General features: G+C 32.9%; 2 protein-coding genes and 1 long non-coding RNA gene across 4 annotated transcripts; 1 reads left to right on the top strand and 2 right to left on the bottom strand.

Moving 5' to 3' along the window:
* Nucleotides 1–293: 293 nt before the first annotated feature.
* LOC128159659 (vacuolar fusion protein MON1 homolog A-like) lies at nucleotides 294–6,527 on the bottom strand. The gene is made up of 7 exons (XM_052822834.1): nucleotides 6,270–6,527; nucleotides 5,573–5,715; nucleotides 4,972–5,413; nucleotides 4,440–4,615; nucleotides 4,052–4,172; nucleotides 3,517–3,798; nucleotides 294–3,132 (listed from the first exon to the last, which is right to left on the bottom strand). The coding sequence occupies exons 1-7, from the start codon at nucleotides 6,525–6,527 to the stop codon at nucleotides 2,992–2,994; spliced, it is 1,563 nt and encodes a 520-aa protein (XP_052678794.1). The 3' UTR covers nucleotides 294–2,991.
* On the top strand, nucleotides 6,501–9,316 carry LOC128159658 (uncharacterized). 2 transcript variants are annotated; one of them, XM_052822831.1, is made up of 2 exons: nucleotides 6,501–6,658; nucleotides 7,042–9,316. In XM_052822831.1, exons 1-2 carry the CDS (start codon nucleotides 6,501–6,503, stop codon nucleotides 8,810–8,812), a joined length of 1,929 nt encoding a protein of 642 aa, XP_052678791.1. In that variant the 3' UTR covers nucleotides 8,813–9,316. The 2 variants fall into 2 exon arrangements, with proteins under 2 accessions (XP_052678791.1, XP_052678792.1); XM_052822832.1 differs by having other exon boundaries at nucleotides 6,584–6,669.
* Nucleotides 9,317–13,239: 3,923 nt separating this feature from the next.
* On the bottom strand, nucleotides 13,240–20,296 carry LOC128160600 (uncharacterized). Its single transcript, XR_008240307.1, has 4 exons — nucleotides 20,177–20,296; nucleotides 15,096–15,151; nucleotides 14,152–14,239; nucleotides 13,240–13,894 (listed from the first exon to the last, which is right to left on the bottom strand). It is a non-coding gene; the product is annotated as an uncharacterized LOC128160600 (long non-coding RNA).
* Nucleotides 20,297–20,607: the final 311 nt, after the last annotated feature.

The raw sequence follows: 20,607 nt of genomic DNA, 5'->3' as shown, positions 1-20,607 counted from the left end.
CCCCCCCCCGGAAGAATTTTCCGAATCTTCGCATGTCACATGTTTCATTATTGAGAACAAGATCATATTTATCTTGATCCGGAGATATTTAATGGGAAGATAGTTGTCCCTTGAAGTTTGTCAAAAATCATCTTTTAAATACTAATATTTAGATATAGCCAAGAAATTAATAAGTAAGAACGCAGCCGTTTAGGTTTAATAAATTAATTGATTTTAAGTGAGCTTCCTACGGGGAAAAATCAAAATATGATGTATGCATTAAGAAAGTTAAATAAATAAAACCTTTATAAAATTCAGTGTTTTTATTTCACACATTCTTTTAATACAATTCAGAGTTCTACATTTATATATCTCAGATGCAGCGAGCCTCACATAAAACAACAGATAATTATATTACATAACACCAACCTCCTCATAGGTCTACGCCTAAATAAAATACAATAATTATTATAATATTATTGTAGTTATCACCGTGTTATTGCCCTAAATTCCTATACAACAAAAGGGGAGTGAAACAGTTTTTATATGATAATCTTTCAATTTTTAGTTTCAATTAAAATCTACATGATCGTTTATTTTCATATTTATGTACGGTAGATTGAACATCTTGCAGAAAAATATTGTAATTTTAATTAAAATTACATAAATAACATTTTTACAAGTTAAGGGGTCTATGTCTGTTTTTCTCCCCATGGATAAATTACTGCAACATAGACATTTCTGGAGCTTACAAATCAATATAATGAATAAATATCCAGGTTGTGTGCGGAATGTAGAGTATTACATGTGTGTATTCCAATAAATATACATGAAAACGAAATGTTTCTATAGATAATTAATTCCAAGACAATGTGTTGTGATGATAAGAGAGCTTTAATGGCAACACTCCATAATTGCTGAATTTAGTATCCTGTCATGTCTGGTTTCTCTGTCTTCATATAACTTGATTACCTAGGTATTGCTGATTGCATACGTGTGTGATATATCTGTAACAGCATGGCCATCATCTCTGAGGTTTTTAAAAAAATAAACCGCCCATCCCCCAGGTATCTAAGCATCCAATAGGGACCATGCTTTTTGCAATTTGTAGTCAACAGACATCTTTGTTTATTTTACAACAAATTTTGAACAAAATTATACCACTAAAACTTAATTATTAATATTTGTTTCAGTTGCATGAATTAAATTGGTAATACTGAAATTCAACATGATTACAACAAAAATTATACCATGGAATTTACTACTAAAACAAATGTGGTTTTACAAGACAGACACTTAGAATTTCTCACATTTCCAATTCCTGTAATTTTCTATTAAAAAAAAATCAATACACTCTGTACACTTAGACTAAAAATAAACTTATATATCTGAATGAGGATGGTAATCATATGATTGCATAATTCAACATTTCATTTCCTATAAAACATAACAGCTGCTAAATATATTTTTTGTACATGATTCTCATTGCTTTAATTGTTTGTGCTTGCATTTAAATGTATGATGTTGGTAATAAAGCAATAGACCATTATATGAAGCAGTCAGTGCCTCATTAAGTGTCAATTAACACAAACTTTCGTGCGCGTGTAAATTACATACCAAATTGAGGCGCCAGCGGGGTTTGTTTATTTATATTTAAATATTTAATCGTATGATGGCCTAAAATTATATAAATATAAGTAATAAGGAATCATTCTTTGAATATTATGAGGTGATAATTTCGTTCGGGGCATGATCAAATCTATCATAAAGCCCTTTGGGCTTTATTGGATTTGATCACGCCCCGACCAAAATTATCACCTCATGATTCCTTATTCCTTATGTAGTACATGTACTAATGTTTATGCATGGCTGCTTCAAGCGCTTGCCATTAAACTGGCAAATACACTATACACAGATAAAAATTAATAATATTGAAAACATATTAAACATTGAACTTTCAAATCATGACTTAATTGTACATATAGAAATTAAATAATATTATTACAACATTGTTCAAATGATGCCCATTTTGGTCATGCCGTCGCCATGGCTCTCAAGCTTTCAGACAGAGCACATCAAAATGCCCTGCACTGAAGCTTTAGATCTGTGGCTAGTAAATATCATGGATTAATTTGATACAAATCATTTATCACAGTGCTACAGTTTTGCAGACAATCACAGGAATCCAAATGGCTACACACCTCAACATCTACATGTAGCTATACTATTTGATACAACTGGAACAATGTTCATACCCCACGTTTGCATGTTGAAGCCTTTTGACACCCAAATGACAGAACTACATGTATAAAATATACCCATGTAGTAAATAAATGTATGATATCTTTTGGAAAATATCTTTGATAGATAGCTATAGCAAGAATATTTCTTCACAAGAAACATTAAATGAAGAAATGATTTGATAGCAGTAATAAGTCTACCCCCATGGTTATATTTACAGCTTAGGTCATGTTCCAACATACAATTTTTCTGTGTGATTTTCAATACTGGGATATTCTACTCATTTTCATACATTAGCTGCAAAACTTATCAACCGAAACTACAAGAAACTTGTGAAAGAGTGGAATAGACAGATGGACAGACAGAGGAACAGGACAAATGAGGGAATTCAAGTATGGAATGTTAGACCTATGATCTTGTCACACTTGTCATGATATAAATACAAACCAGCTAAACATTTGCACATGCATGGTGCCCATTGCAATAATTTTCCATATCGTTTGACATAATTCTTGTAATGTATATGTAATCACATATGATGATACATTTTTATTTGCACAAAGCAAGTTGTTTATATGGCAAAGAATGGATTTAAATATAATATCTATTACTTATAATAGATTGGAAATGATTGCTTTTGATATCTGTACTTGTACACATATGAAATGGTTCCTCTGAATTCAGTGCATTCCTATCCACACATAACTTCGAATCAGAGCTGCATGTATAGACAAATACTAAAATATTTCATATTCTAATGTCTAGTCCTAATCAAAATGTCACAGAGCTTAATATAAATAAATGTTCTTCCTCTTTCTTGATCCACCTTAGAAGTTTGTTTATGGCTGCTATGGCAACAGGTTTGGTAACTAGAGGTCCAAATACTGCATAGAGCTCAAAACCCTGAGTTAACTGTAAAGCAAGAATGACATTAAATTAACATTCTTCACAACATATACATCATGCTGCTTTCATGCACAAAGAAAGTTTGTGCTAAAAATCCCTACTTTGTACTGAATAATTTGCTAGAGTAGCAAACAACTGAGGTGGAATCACAACCTTATAGAGAAAAAATCCAACCTACTGCAATTTTTCTAAATTCATCTAATAATTTGAGAAGAGTAGATCAATGTAATTTGTAACTTGCTGAGATAGCATTGAGATGAATGTAGTATTCATGTCAAAAACATGCCAGTAAGATTCAACAGGTGAGCTACACTTTAAGAATCTCCCGAACTGACTTTTGTATAGTTGACAGACTAATCAATTACCAAAATCAACAAAAAGAACACTTGCCCATCCTAGTAAAGTCTCGTGCTGCCCTACATGATACAGAATCTTCAGGGGCCGGTCCGTCATGTGAATTCTGTGATGGAGATACAAGTACAGACCAAACAGCCTCTCCTGTTCCTCGGGTTTGAGGTACGGGGCCTCGATCTCGGGACTCGTGAACTGAGCAGTGGACCGTGACTTGTACAGGAAGTGACGTAGGTCCGATATCCCACACTGACGGATGCCGTAGCTGGAGTTGGCGATCGAGTCACTGATAGCCCTGAGACCATTGTACTTGTTCAGTCTCTGAAATTGTAAATGCATCTTTCAATAATGATGTTAATGAGCTAAAGTATACATTTTTATAAGTATCTAAACACTTACAATTAATGTGTAAGCATGATATTTTTACTATTCAAGAGCACTGAATTGAATAAAAAATAACACAATTACACACAATCCAATGAACATGTGAAGTATGACCTTTGATCTATCAGTGAGCTTTGACCTTTTGGTCTATTTGGGAAGTTTGACCTTTCATCTATTTATTGCCCCATACCTCCAGTATCTTGTTCTTGCATTCAGAGAGCGTGAAGAAGGATTCCCTGTCTACAGAGAGCAAGAGGAGACAAGTCTGACAACCCTCGTCCAGGTACGATATGTGGGCCTGAAGGTAGCCACTGAAAAATACACAAATACAAGTGCAATACACCTCCTATACACACCATTACTGGTAATCCAGCAAAAAATATTCATTTAGGTATTTCAAGAAACATTCCAAATATAATCCTAAATGTTTATTCGTTTTTTATATTTTTGTGTTAAGAAAACCGCTTTTCAGAGGGGAACATTATTTTTCTAATTCATAAATTTTTGCTAATGGAACATACATGTACATGTATTTATCTAATTTACAGGAAAGTTTATGACTATTTGATGGTAGTTACCTGGAGTCAAATTTGGGAAGACAAATGGGTATCCAGGACTCTGCTGCTTTGAACGATTCGGAGGAGTTGACTAGGTTAATAATCAGATGGAGGTCCATCGGGTGGAGGAAGTACTTCTTCATCCTGACCAGTGTCACCAGCTGGTTGTTGGCCAGAATCAAGGCGAAAACCAGGTCCTGCAAAACCAATATATATATATATGTAAAAATCTTAAAGTTTATCATGACTTGACCTTTCATTCAAAATTCTATGAAATATCTGTGCTTTACAAAAGTTACTACATGAATTTAAATGTAGTTATCATGCATAAAAGATAACACCAACACTAAACACCTTTTGTCTATTAATAAAAGTATTCTTTCCTAGATAAAGTAGGAACTTTTTAGACCTATTAGCTAGCTTCACACTTAAGAGTCCATTCACTCAAGCAATATCAAATGATTTCCTGGTCATTGTTATCCGACACACTGAATAAGCATGACAAATGAGGACAAGACAGCATTTATTCAATGAAATGCAATTAACAGGTTACCTTTACTTTGGCTTGCTGTCCCACACTTTGAGCTATCTGGTCCCTAATCTGGCTGTCCAGGGGTAAACATCTCACCGCTCCCAGTAAAAAACTGGCATCTGTGTCAATCATGTGCAACAAATTGTCCAAGAATTTCTCTGCCCCACTCAACAATCTCCGGAGATCATAATTACGTCTCTGTTTAAATATTTTATTTAAGGTTGTATGAGTCAATACGCTAAGAATCTGGTTGTATAGATATGAAAGCTGGTGTAGAATTTGATGCGGTGAGTCTTGGCTGCAACACACGCCGACTAAAAGAAGATGATCCCGAACAAGAAAAACAAATTTATGGTCACCGGCCACAATGCATCGGATATTGTCTTTGTTTGAATCATGCACAAATGAGACTAATGCCTGCAAAAGTCCCATGATGGTGACAAGTTTATCTTCATTGCCATATCTAGAAGGAAAATACAGGAAAATTATCACCTTGTATTTTGTCAAAAAAAATTAAAAGACAGTCAATACTGTATTGCCTGTGCCCAATAAACATGGGTTTGAGTATTTAGTAGGCTAGCAAACCAGATACTAATATTTGGTCATTATTTTTCACACTTACCTTGAGTATACTGGTTTGCCAGATTCACTTAAAATAAAGATGTGCTTTTTTCTCTCTCTCCATTCTGCTGTCTGTGTCTCATCCAGTTCTTCTTCAGGCAGTTCTTGAGGTTTGAGTGACACCTTTTCCATATCACTGCTCGCCTAAGGAAATAGGATGAATAAGTACATGTATATGAACATTGCACATAATAATCTACCAGGTTCAAAATGTTCAACAAGAGATGACATACATGTATCTTAGATATCAGATCAATAAAAAATTTCTTCATGCTAAAATGTTCATCATGCTTTAATTCACTTAAATTCAATGGATAACAATGTTCATGACCAGTTTGTTTTTAGTGTTTAAGAAATAAATCCAAATGTTTTCTTAAAAATGCATCAATTGTTATGACCTTTTGGAACTATGACAGCAAATAGTATAATCTAGTTTACTGGTGTACATTGGGGGGAAATCCTATTTTTTATTTTTACTTACTGAATAATTATATCAAACATTTACAACGACAGAAAAATTGGAATTCGGAGGAAAAAAACTGGACTACTGAAGTACATTAACAAAAAGTGTTTCCTCTAATCAATAATGCAACATTCTCGCTTCTGCTAATTAAGGATGCGAAAACCAATCAAATATATTTCAAACCTTCACCACATAGGGAACTATAAGAATTATTTTCAAGCTTTCAGAGACTGACCTGCTCACTCTCGGACCGAGCCTCTTCACCTCCAGAGATCTCATCGTTTGATGACAGATTTTTTCCGTCGTCATGTGAACATTGTCGAACGAGTTCGTGGATAACCCCGCTTGGTTGGCTGTCGTACTCTTCAAGTGCTTCATAATCTACATTGATAAAAGGCTCTTCGGTGTCTTTGCGCCTTATCTCCGGCTCTATGAAGTCGCTTTGCTCCGATTCTGAGGTGGAAACATGTTCCGCCTCTCTGTTTTCAGCCATTTTTCATCCATCAACTTTCTACCTTTTTCTTTAGAGAGCTCTACTTTCACTTTGTCGGCGAATGGCGCCAAAACTTTAAGAGGGGATGAGTTTTTTATTCCGGGCTGTTGGATAATTGTCACATTGAGTTGGTAATTAATTTGTACGTATTTGGTAAAATTATGAATGATTACTTAGAAATTCAATTCTCTTTTCTTTAAACGCCCATTTTTTACATGTTTAATATTGTTAATTACGAAGCAGCTGCATTGGTTGATTTCAGTTTTGAAATCTTCTCAATACGAGTTACAGGGTCCAATTAAATATAAATCCAGATGACATCAAACTGAAATCCGTTTTTCATTGTTGTCAATCTTAAAAACTGAACATTTTTTTCTGTCTGGCACATATTGTCATATATATTAATCAGGGTTATACTTAGGGTTAATATTTTCATTTATAACACCATAAGCATGATAAATGTCAATTTTTAAGCAAAATAACAGATACACATACAATTGTTTTCATATTTCAGGTCTTTGTTCAAACAAAAAGACATTGTCACAATTTTGACCAAGATGGCAGAAGGAGGAGACGTACAAGCCCAGAATGCCAGCCAGTGTGAAAACTGTGATTGCCAGCCTGCAACACATTACTGCAAAACATGTCCAGGTCGACTTTGTGAGCCATGCAAAGTTCAGCACCTGCAGCGTAAAATATCAAACAGTCATCATATTGTATTACTCAGGGGCAACATCCAAGAGGATGTAATCAAGGATTTTGGGTTTTGCCGCTTCCACCCAGAATCTAAGTACGAGGTCTGTTGTAAGTTATGTGAAGTTCCGGTCTGTGCCCGTTGCCTCACTAAAAATCACAATGGCCATGTTCTGGCAGAAATCCCAAAAGTTTATGAAGAGTCAAAGAAAAGCATGAGGGTTGACCTGAAGGATTTGGATGACATTATTCTACCAGAGCATGATGCTCTGTTGGACGATGCAACACAACTTTTAACAACACTAAAACAGAAAATTGAGGATCTGGAAAATGAGATGAAAGCTCATGCTAACACAATGACGGATATGATTCAGAAAATTATGCAGGCAGGGGTCAAACAGATGGCCAAACTAAGCACTGGTCCATATGAGGGTCTTCAGATGCAGATTATATCCTTGGAAGAAAGAATACTTCAACTGACCAATCTTAAATCTGACATGACAAAGTTGCTGGACTCTGATAACATGGTGGAGTTGCTGTGGTTCAGACAGGAGAACTCCATCTTCAGTGAGATGTACAGTATTCCTGACTCCTGTACCTGCAGCAAGCCAACATTTACCCCAGGGAAGGTTGATATGAACCAGCTGCTGCAACAGTTTGGAGCTTTCACCTACCCAGTCCTGCAATACCATAGGGGACGGAGGGTACCAAGCAAGCATAGAGCAATTAAAGCTAGCGGCCAGCAGAAAAAGGTCATGAAGTCTCCCAAAAAGACAAGCACCCTAAAGATTGACAAGAAACGGAAGGATCCCATCTCAACATTTTGTATGGACCATGATTCACTCTGGGCAATACATGTTGGGAAGAAGTTGATTCAATATGACTTGGATACTGGACAAGAGTTGGATTGTATAGATTTTAAAAGAGATTTTGCCCAAGGAGCTGGATTAGCCATTTTACGCACAGGAAATGTTTTGTACACAGATTGCGAAAGTAAGTTGATATACGAAATTTCCCCAAACTTGGACGAGTTGAAAGTTCAGAAAATGTGCACTACTGAAAACCATCCCACTGGTTTGTATCTCTGCAGAAACGACGACATCCTCGTGTGCCAAGTTTCCCAAGTAAAGTCCGCAGAGGATAAAAATCAAGAGAAAGGCTTCATTGCAAAGTACTCCAAAACTTGGAACCTGCTGTTGAAAATCTCCCATCAAGACCACAAAGAACTGTTCTCGCGACCGTACTTTGTGGCCGAGAACGTCAACATGGACATTTGTGTCTCGGATGTTGGCAAACAGCAAGTGATTGTCGTGAATCGGGATGGGAAGAAGAGGTTCTCTTTGGGAGGAACGACGCAGAAGTTTAACCCCCAGCAGTTAGATACCGACAGTTTAGGTAACATTGTGGTAGCTGACCACACCAATGCCTGCATTTACTTGTTCAACAAGGATGGCATGTATCTGTCCACCATTGTATCCAAACTCACTGAAGCTTTCGGACTGAGCGTAGACAGGAAAGATAATCTGTATGAACTGGGATTCTTGTCTCTGAAGATGAAAGTCTACAAGTACCTGGAGGAACATGGCCTATGAGTACCAGTAAAGGGATGTACATGAAAGATATCCACCATCTGTAGATCAAGATATCTGAGCAGCTGTTAAATCTAGTCAATTATTGAGCGATTTCTCACACCATCTATAGAATTCATTAAGATATCTGAGCAGCTGTTAAATCTAGTCAATTATTGAGTGGTTTCTCACTATTTGTTAGTAACCTCACTTGATTTAATACTGTACTTTGAATAAGAGCTTTAACAATTTATTTCCTTTTCTTTCTTTTTTGTTGTTGTTGGCATTTAGTTGTTTGATGACATTTTACTGTTTCCCCAGTACATAGCTTAAGCTTTTCAGAATAAAATTTTGGTATCGGGGGTATATATTTTCAATCTTTATGAGCTCTGTTTGAATGAATACCAATGTATATGCATGCATGATTATTGTGACTTTAAAATTGCATTGTGACTTTAAAATTGCCATTTGCAGAATAGTGATCATGTAGTATGTGCTAATTTCCCCAATAATCCATTTCTTTCTTCAATTTTTAGCTCACCGAGACGAAGTCAGGGGGAGCTTATGCTATACCCTCGGCGTCGGCGTCGGTGTCGGCGTCGGCGTCGGCGTCCGGACCTGGTTAAAGTTTTTGTTGCAGGTCCTGTATCTAAGCTATTACTTGTCCTATCTTCACCAAACTTGCATGGATGATGCATCTGGACCTACTTATGGACTTGAAAGACTTGGATGCTGAATCTGAGTCCTAAATTTCAGATGCTGGAAGAGGTTAAGGTTGTTGGACCAGGTTAAAGTTTTTGTTGCAGGTGCCCTTTGATAGCAATATCTAAGTTACTGCAGGTCCGTACTTCACCAAACTTGCATGGATGGTGTGTCTTATGATACTGATGCACCAGACAGGCTTGAGTGCTGAATCTGAGCTATAGGTTTCGGATGCTGGAGGAGGTTAAGATTTTTGGAGCAGGTTAAAGTTTTTGTTGCAGGTGCCCTTTGATAGCAATATCTAAGTTACTGCTGGTCCGTACTTCACCAAACTTGCATTGATGGTGTGTCTTATGATACTGATGCACCAGGCAGGCTTGGATGCTGAATCTGAGCTATAGGTTACAGATGCTGAAGGAGGTTAAGGTTTTTAGAGCTGGTTAAAGTTTTTGAAACAGGAGCCCTCTGATGATTATATCTTAGTTATTACTTGTCCTAACTACACCAGAATTCCATGGATGGTGCGTCTTATGATACTGATGCACCTGACGGGCTTGAATGTTGAGTCTGAGCCATAGGTTTCAGATGCTGGATATGGTTAAGGTTTTTGGAACAGGTCACATCTTTAATAGATAATAGTACTATTTCAAACTTGCATAGTTGATTAAACTGTAATATGAATGAATCACAGAGGAAGCTTCAGATGCAGAGCTTGATCTCCATTATCAAGGATGCTAAAAAATATATCTTAGTTATTACAGGTCCTAACTTCACCAAACTTGAATGGATGGTGTGTCTTATGATACAGATGCACCTGACAGGCATTGATGTTGAATCTGAGCCATAGGTTGCGGATGCTGGAGCAGGTTAAGGTTTTAATTGCTAGTGCCCTCTGATGATGATATCTTAGTTATTACTGGTCTGAACTTCACCAAACTTGCATGGAGATGCGTCTTCTGTATACTGGTGCACCTGACAGGCTTGAATGCTGAATCTGAGCCATAGGTTTAGGATGCTGGATGAGGTTTAGTTTTTTTGGAACAGGTCACATGTTTTATAGATGATAGCTTGCATAGTTGATTTAACTATATTATAAATGAAACGCAGAGGTTGCTTCAGATGCAGAGCCTGATCTCCATTATCAAGGATGCTAAAGAAATCGCCTACCTCACTCAAACCTGCTCGATAGATATATGTGTTTGTTGATAAATGATATAACATGATTCCTATGATATAGTATTGTATAGTATGAAACAATATTGTTTAATATGATACAATATAATATCATATGTAATATTATAAAAAGTTATATGATACGATATAATATTATATCAATTTTTTTGATATTTTATGTTATGATATTGTTACATGATATCGTTATGTATCGTATTGTATATTATGATACAATATTGTATAATATTATATTGTATTATTAATTTATTATTTTATCACATGATACTATTACATAAGATATTGCAAAATATAATATTGTATCCTATGATACAATATTGTATATTCTATAATATTGTATCATACGATATTGTATTATATGATATTAGTTTCTATAATATAGAATTATATCACATGAAATTGTATAATATGATACTGTAATATTATATAATATCGTATGATACGATATTGTATAATATGACACTGGTTTATAATATGATATATTATCACATCACATGAAATTGTATTGTATGATATTGTAAAATATATAATTGTATCATATGATACAATATGTATTATATAATGTTGTATTATATATTTTACTTTATCACATGATATTGTATCATTTGATATGATACAATTTTGTATCAAATTATATTGTATCATATGATACATATCATATTATGTTTCAAAAATGATACAGTATCATACAATATCATACTATGTTATACAATATGATATCATATGTTTCACTGTTATGATGTATTATGTAATATGATATTGTAATATAATACTATATTGTTTTATATATTATGATATTGTATTATGTGATCAAATACAATAACGTATAACACAATACAATGTCATATCATACGTTACAATATCATATCTCATCATTGTTTATTATGGTTTTTTATTGTATCATATGAATTATGTTGTAAATATGATAGTATGCAATATTTAATTTTATATTATTGTATTGATTAACATATGAACATATGATTATCATACAATTTTTTAACAGATGATATACAATATTGTGTCAAAACAGAATCCATGAATATCCAAGATCATAAAGTATGATTTTCATTTAATATGATAAAGGTGGTCTCATAAAGGTGAAGTCTCATAAAGGTGATGTCTCGTCTCGGTGAGCTTTGTAATCTGTGATTACCTATGTTTTATTTTATTTTGAACTCGTGTACCGGTACCTGGTATTTAATACAATACACATGTATGTATTTGTTGTTTAAGTTTTTGTTGCGGCACCTTTTTTTAAAAATCTTTTTATGGCTTGCTAGTTAAGCTTCTCTGGCATATAGACCAGTCTCTCTTGTTTCCAAATAAAACTTCTACAATTACAAAAAATGTTTTTTGTCTTATCTTCCTTATGAGATTCAACCAACCAATCCTTAAAAATAGGAAAATGGCATAATAAATTAAAACTACTAAGTATTATTTCTCATATCAATTCAGTTATTGAAAGAGGATTTTTTTTCCTGTGGCAATAGCTTAAAGTACAAAAATGTAATATTTTGTGGATATATAATGAATTGGTAGGAAAAGACGATGTAGACAATCAAATTAATAGGCATAATTACTTGTGACATACAGGGACCCAATATGTTGACTGACAGTCCCACACCAAATTCTTTATTTTTTTTTACTGTATACAGGGTTATTTTTGCTCTGTGTAAATTTCTCCCTTCTACATTATAAGTACACTTACAGTTTCCCCTCATCTTAAATTCGCTCAGACAAAATTGTTTACAGAGATAACATGAGACATTGTATTCACCCAGTCCTAAATTTGCCAACTGACAAGGGCTAAAAGAGCCACAATAAAATGGAGGTGAATATTTCCCCGACTATTTCCAATCATTAGTTGCATTAAGAGAAATTTTGATTACCCATCATCAATGTGTACTGCATATACCGGTATATTTATATGTGTATATTTACATTTTCCAGTGTCTTTGCCTGTGATAACACTACATATTGATTTTGTACTATATACATGTAACTTATAATACAAATGACGCCAAATTGAGGCACCAGCGGGGTTTGCTTATTATATCTAAATATTTAATCGTACGATGGCTTAAAATTACATAAATATAAGTAATAAGGAATCATTCTTTGAGTATTCTGAGGTGATAATTTCGGTCGGGGCGTGATCAAATCTATCATGATGGGCTTTATTGGATTTGATCACGCCCCGACCGAAATTATCACCTCATAGTACTCAAAGAATGATTCCTTATTCCTTATATATTACATGTACAAGATTGCTGTATACAGGGTTATTTTCATCTTGTGTAAATTTCACTACTACACTTCAAGTTTCACCCTGTTTTTAATTCACTTGGACACAGTTGTGTTTTAAAGAAAATGATCCGAGACATTGGAATTCACCCAGGCTTAAATTTGCCCTCTGACAATGAAAGCGAAAGGGCGAAATAAAACAGGGGCAAATATTTCCATGTATATAGTATTTCATATAGATTTTGGCTATACACTACTAGTAATTGTCCTGTGCACCAAAATTTCCTGTCTTCCGAATTCATCCCAAGAATGTGTATGTTTTGTCTCTTTATTTAAAAAAAAATGCCAAGGTTTAATACATTGTTTGACTCAGAGGAAAACATTTACAAGGCAACAATTTCCAATGAACACATAAGAATCTCTAAATTGCACCAAAAAATATTTTTTAAAAAAAATTGACAATGTATGTACATATTTTGAAAAAATTATTTACTTAAAGAGCCTGAGACACAAGTAAACATCTAAAAATGAACAACCTGTCAATGTCACTTAATTTTCATAATTACAACTTATTAAATGGATCTTACATTATAGAAATAATTTTCTTAACAACATTTGTACAAAAGAGACAATGGAAATATCAATTCTTACAAAAAAATGTTCTATTCAAAGACAAACCTTTCATCATCCTCACAATTGTTTAAATTTTAAACATATATTAAAATTGGAAAATAAATGTGAATAAAATCCAAATTCAGAGTAATTTCAATGGCCAACTCTAAGAACAGCTGCACATAATGAAATTTTATGTCTCATAGAAATACCATAAACATTATAAAAAGTTTTGTTTCACCAATCATTTCACCAGCACCAGACAAAGAGAATGTTGCGAGTTACTGTGGAGGATCTTTAGGTTCGTATGTTCTGTGTCCTGTCATTTCTTCCCAGACTTTTTAATACCTCCTGTTGCTGTTCAAAACAATTTTTCATATTAATATATGTGCTAATATGACTTGAATACTTTTTTAACGAGACAGTGAATGAATGCCCAAAATTCCAAAGCTTCACTGGTCCAAGGTCAAAAACACTTGAAGTGACAAAAACTTGCCAGAAAAGATCAGACTGGATTTCTAAAAGGTCTTTTGGACCTGACCTAACATTAGGTTACTACGATTCAAATTGGAACTAGCTACATTATCTCCAATTATTCCTCCTTATATACATACTTAGAGGGCCTTTTCCTGATGCCTTGGCCTGCATTTCTTTCATTGCTTTTTGCTCCTCCCTCTGTTTTTGTTTGAATGCCATTTCGTCCTATAAAAGAAATTCAAACTGAAAGCTTCCCCTTGACTCATTCAATGAGTATTATTCTATAAATATTAGACTAAAGACGTTTTAAAGCGCAATAAAGGTCCAGAACAATAAGAATTTATTAAGATCAGTGGAATCATCAGAGAAATCTTAAGATTGTATAGATCTAGGTGTAACTACATGTGTAATTAATAACTCTCATGAATCCCGCTTGCTGTAAAAGTTTTCACAAATTTTGCTGATACCTTGATAGAGATATATAATATATTATATATACATTGAAATTTACGAACATTCAATACATGTAGTTATTTTTGTTATTAAAATAAGGCCGAAGAAAAAAAAGTGTTTGTTTCCGCTTTCCCGACCGACCCTAGCTTTTACCCCCCGACTCAAAACTTTTTTTTAAGGATTTTTGATGGAATATCGTTTATTTTCGTTTTTATCCGATTTGGAAAAAAAATTACTCAAAATTTTGGTCACAAAAACGCTTGAAGCAATTACTCTTCTCAAATCAGTGTAACTCAAACGTTTTGTTTCAAAATGGCTGTATGTTTCCATGGGTTGTAGATTTTAATAATGCTCTCATCATTAGCAGAGGAAGTATCTGATATATAATATCATTTTTGTGTTTTCTTAAGAACAGCTTAATAGTCAGGAATGATATTAAAAGTATTTCTCATTTTATACCATTCAGCAGTGTCAGTATCTAACCGGCATGTATGGATACTGCAATATTAAAGGGAAAAAAATATTTGAAAAAAAAAAAAAAAATCCGACCGACCGACCCTACTTTTTTCCAACATGTAAGCGGAAACAAACCATTTTTTTTGTTAGGCCTAATTATGTAATACATTACATCATCTAGATCTTTTGATTGTTTCTTTGGGTTTTTCAGAGGTTTCTTTTTTCCACCTAAAATGTAACATTGTTGATTAGTACAGTATATAAACACAAATTTATTAAATCAAAACCTTCAAATTATTATTATTTAACTTTGTCTTCTGTTCAAATTCCATCATATTTTTGAATTTATTTTTTTTTTACTTTACATGCTTATCAGCCAAGATTAGTTGGAATGATGAAAAAGTATTAAAGTAAACAAAAAGGTCAAATAATCCCTATTTGAAATGTAGAGCTACTGTCTTTTCACCATTAATAGTTGACAATGACATAAATTTCTTGTTGAAATTTACGATGAAATAGTCTTGTATAATAGATCATTACTCTTGGTTCATTTACTCTGTATTAAATGGTTTGTCACGTTCAATTTTCCCAACTATAACACAGGTCTATTGCGCCTAAACCCAGTGGTAAAAATCCCGATTTACGGTACATAGAATTACCGAAATACCCGCGATTTACCGAAATACCCGGTGAAAACACCGAAATACCCTTCAAAAACACCAAAATGCCCATTATTACGCCATAATGAGTGTATGTCTAGTATTTTATATAGATAGTTATTTTTGAATAAAGTTAATTTTTGGAATAAATGTATATATTTATTATAGTACTTGAACTTGTGTTATATAAGGAGCAATTCTGATAGAAATTACGTCTTTAAATAGTTGCTCTTATTATAGTTGCTTCCACTCTATATGGATTTTTGATAGTTATTATATGATATTAAAAAATAAAAGCTGATAAGCTGTTATTTTTAATTATAAGGAATAAAATTTCACACCTCTATTCGAGTGAAAAGCAATTCATGCAGGAGTTATCGTTCTTAACCAAATGTCTACACATGTTAAAAATCGCTATTCATTGTCCCATATAATTACGACATTTCATCACTTTGTTGATGACTTATTGAATACATCGTATATGATGCTTTAACTAATATCTCTATCCACTATGAATTGTGGGTTTTCAGGAACAAGTAATTTTTTCTTTTTCTTTTTTATTCCATTTTAGTGTTAGCAAAGAATATTTGCTCAAAGATATGCATATACTTATTACAAAAAGTGTATTTTTCCAGTATCCCTTTTCATTTCAATTTAGTATGAAAAAATATTCAAAACACTCCAAACAGTGTAATGCAGATTTTCTGAAGTTGGGTATGTGGAATGTTGAAGGTCTATCAAATGAAAAAATCCAAGATCCTCATTTTCAAAAGCAATTGTCCCAATTTAACATAGCTAGTCTAGTCGAAACCTGGACAGGTGAAACAAACCAATTCAATGGATTTCCTAATCACCAATTAATTCATTCAAGTTTTAGGAAAAAACATAAAAAAGCTAGGCGTTATTCAGGCGGAATACATATCTATGCTAAAACAACAATTATAAATGGTATAAAACCAGCAAGTAATAATCATCCAGATATTTTATGGATCAAACTTGATAAAAGTTTTTTTAGATTACAAAGGGATATTTATCTTGGAGTTGTTTATATTTCTCCTAAATACTCTAACGGCAATGTAAACGACATTGAAGACATATATTCAATTCTGCTAAGTGATATTGTGAAATATAGTAAGTATGGTGATGTAATCATACAAGGTGACTTCAATGCGTACACCAATACCCAACCTGATTTTGTTATGTTTGATTTTGAACACACAAGTTCTGATGATGTTCTATATCAACCAGATAGAATTATGTCAAGAAATAATCTTGACCACAAACATATTAACAATAGTGGCAAATGCCTTTTGAACCTTTGTAAGGAATCTGGTTTACGAATTTTAAATGGTAGAACAACAGGTGACCTAACTGGTCAGCCAACTTGTATAACATATAACGGCTGTAGTCTTGTTGATTATTGTCTTGTATCTAAGGATATTCTGAATTCAGTAGGTTACTTTGAAGTTTTAGATTTTACATCCTTCTCAGACCATCGGCCTATATGTTGTGCAATATTTGACAGTTTTTGCTCAGAACCTTGCTCTGATAGATTAAATAATTTACAACCTATTCCCGGAAAATTTCTGTGGAACAATGATGCAATAGAATCATACACTAATAATATTCAAAGCAGTTTATTTCAAATTAAATTTTCTGAATTTATGAATAATGAATTTCTTGATTGTGAATCAATCTCAAAAGCCTTTAGCTCAATACTTGTTGAATGTGCAGGAATATCAACCAAATTTATTATGAAAACATCAAGAGGCAAACATAAAACAAGGAAAAAACCATGGTTCTCACAGTCATGCTCTGATCTTAGGAATACAGTTAAAAATTATGAGAAACTTGTAAACAAACACCCATTCAATGGTGAATACAGGAAAATGTTTTATACATATAAAGCAAAATACAGAAGACTATGTAAATTTGAGGAACAAAATTATAGAAACACAATTTGTAATGATATTTACAAAAATATTAACAATAATCCTAAATCATTTTGGGAATTATTGAACAAACTGGATAAATCTACCACAAGACAGGTTTCGTCTCATGAAGTTAATTCTGAAGAATTTTACCAATTTTTTACAAACCTCAATAAAGCTGACAACAATCTTAATGAGTTTCATAAAGATATATTAAAAAAATTTCATGCTATGAAAAATAAACTACACCATAGCAATTTCCTTGAACCAGAAATCACCATAAATGAAATTAAAACTGCATTAAAATCTCTGAAAAATGGGAAAAGCTCATCTACAGATATGATAGCAAATGAGATGTTAAAACATGGAGGTTATTTGATGTTAAATTCTTTGGAAAAATTGTTTAATTTTATACTAAATTCTGGTACATTTCCTCAAAGCTGGAATGAGAGTTATTTAGTTTTGTTATATAAATCTGGAAATAGGCTTGACCCTAGCAATTACAGAGGTATATCAATTACCTCAAATCTTGGAAAACTTTTCAATAGAATAATACATACTAGGTTACTTGAATTTGTAAAGTCCATGTCACTTATAAGTGAAAATCAAATTGGCTTCAAAGAAAACTGTAGAACATCAGACCACTTGTTCTCTATAAAAACTATCATTGACCATTATAAAAGTAAAAAAGTATATGCTGCTTTCATTGACCTTAGAAAAGCATTTGACACTGTATGGAGAGAAGGTTTATTTTATAAGCTCCTTAACTCTAATATTTCTCAAAAATTATTTAATATTCTTTTTTCCATGTACAGTAACACAACCAGTAGGATAAAATTTTCTGATGGGTTAGGTAAAATATTTAACTCTGAATGTGGTGTCAAACAAGGGGATGTTCTTAGCCCTACACTTTTCAATATATTTATTGATGGTATTGTCAGTGACTTGAAACAAAATGTAAAATGTGAACCTGTACATGTAAATAATCTCAATGTAAACTGTCTGCTTTATGCTGATGATATTGTTATTTTATCAGAGAGCAAAAGTGGTTTACAAACTAGTTTAGATATTCTTTACAACTATTGTTCAAATTGGAAATTACAAGTCAATGTTGATAAATCTAAAATCATGGTTTTTAACTCAAATAGTAAACATCAAAGCATCAATTTCACTTTCAATGGAAATACTATGCAAGTTGTATCAAAATACTGTTATTTGGGTATTGTATTGAAAAGTAATGGGAAGTTTAATTTAGCAACATCTGTGCTTGTTGAAAAGGCCAGAAAAGCATATTTTAAAATGAAAAAAATAATTGGTATTGATAATCCATGTAAGCTCTTAGAAAAACTTTTTGATTCTATTGTACTTCCTGTACTTCTTTATTGTTGTGAAATATGGGGAGTGGATCTCTCATTGAAAGATATTTCAGTTATCGAAAAATTTCATGTAAAATTTCTTAAAGATATACTTGGATTACATTGCAAAGCATCTAATGCTGGTTGTTTGGCAGAATTAAACAGGTTACCACTTTGGTCTAAAATCTCATTCTCAAGCATTAAATATTGGAATCACTTGATAACATCTAATTCTTTGGCATTTAAATTATATCAGGGAACGATCAATTCCAATTCCTGGACTAAGAAAATTTATGGCATCCTAGACAATTTGGGATTCTCAAACATTAGTAATTATAAAAGCACAATCCAACACTTTTTACCAAACATAAAGCAAAGAATCATTGACCAATGTATCCAAGAGCAATCATCAAAAATTTTTAGTTCAGAAAAACTTTCATTTTTTCAAAAATTATATATGAGAAAAAGAAGTCCTTATGTTGATATACTCAGGAAAAGATCTGAGAGATCCTCTATTAGTAGAATAAGATTAAGTGCACATAAACTTGCAATAGAAAGTGGTAGATATAATGCCACAATTAGGAATGAAAGATATTGTAATGCTTGTAAAACTGGTGCAATTGAAGATGAAACTCATTTTCTTTTTCAATGTAAAGCCTATTCTCATCTAAGGAACAGCTATTTTAGTAATTTTTATAAGATAAGTAAAATAAATATTGCCAATAACTTGGACAAAGAAAGATACATTTTACATGTATGTTTAAATAGTGAAATACATACTATTTTAAATATTACTGTTAAATTCATTAATGACTGCTTTGAACACAGATGTCAATTAGTCTAAGGAAATGTTAAACTGATCTATATAGATCAGTAAAAATATATATACTGTACATGCAACTATTGTAAACATACAATGATGTTCTTATATATTCATTGGGCCTTTGCCAATTATTGTAATTGTGTTTGTGCCAATAAAATATTTGTATTTGTATTTGTCAAAATAATTACATTATCAAACTGAAAATTTGGGAAATACATTTAAACACTTAGATTTAAACTATTATGTTAAATATTTGTGCTCAAATGAGGCATTTCGGTATTTTTGAAGGGCATTTCGGTAAATCACGGGTATTTCGGTAATTCTAGTTACCCCCCGATTTAACCGGTCCATGTTTTACTGGTAGTTGTTTTAGTACAGATGTAAATCATTAAACTATAGAATTTATTCTCTTTACAAAGAATCAAAAAACACATTTATGAAATGATTGGTATTAAATGTAAATGTGATCGGGAAGAGTAAAATACCTTCTCTGCCAGACATTTTCAAACAATTAATCTGTCGAGAAACAACACGGTGCAGTGGACACCACTCAAATGCGTTGATTTAAACTAAATGATGAAAAACACCAAGGCTTTCCGATAACCTTATTTTTTTTTTCCACCTCGAACCCGATGGGTAAAAATTGCATTTAGTTCGTGAATTCAACAAAATTTATGTTCAATATTACAATAAATGTAATATATATAGACTTTTTACTAAATGCATGGATGGAAAGCCACTTGGATATTATCATTTACAATTTGGATGATGATATTGTTTGGATAATCTGACTTACTAAGGAGATGATATGCCCTTAAAAAAAGGAGACTAATTAATCTCTCTTTCCTCAGTAGATGGAGATTACCTAGTCAGTAGAAGAAGCAATTTTTCAATATTAGTAACCTTTTATCATGGA

Source organism: Crassostrea angulata, chromosome 8 (assembly GCF_025612915.1).
Source record: "Crassostrea angulata isolate pt1a10 chromosome 8, ASM2561291v2, whole genome shotgun sequence".
Taxonomy (NCBI): Eukaryota; Metazoa; Mollusca; class Bivalvia; order Ostreida; family Ostreidae; genus Magallana; species Magallana angulata.
The sequence above is the reverse complement of the archived record's forward strand: the minus strand, read 5'-3'. Positions and strand labels throughout refer to the sequence as shown.

Bases quoted from the DNA above. Each gene is read 5' to 3' on its own strand.
- LOC128159658 (XM_052822831.1), top strand. From the start codon at position 6,501: ATGTTCCGCCTCTCTGTTTTCAGCCATTTTTCATCCATCAACTTTCTA. The intron at 6,659-7,041 runs GTAATTAATTTG...TTCATATTTCAG, and splicing joins ATAATTGTCACATTGAGTTG to GTCTTTGTTCAAACAAAAAG.
- LOC128159659 (XM_052822834.1), bottom strand. From the start codon at position 6,527: ATGGCTGAAAACAGAGAGGCGGAACATGTTTCCACCTCAGAATCGGAG. The intron at 5,414-5,572 runs GTAAGTGTGAAA...TTTTCCTTCTAG, and splicing joins GGCAAACCAGTATACTCAAG to ATATGGCAATGAAGATAAAC. The intron at 3,799-4,051 runs GTATGGGGCAAT...TTACAATTTCAG, and splicing joins GCAAGAACAAGATACTGGAG to AGACTGAACAAGTACAATGG.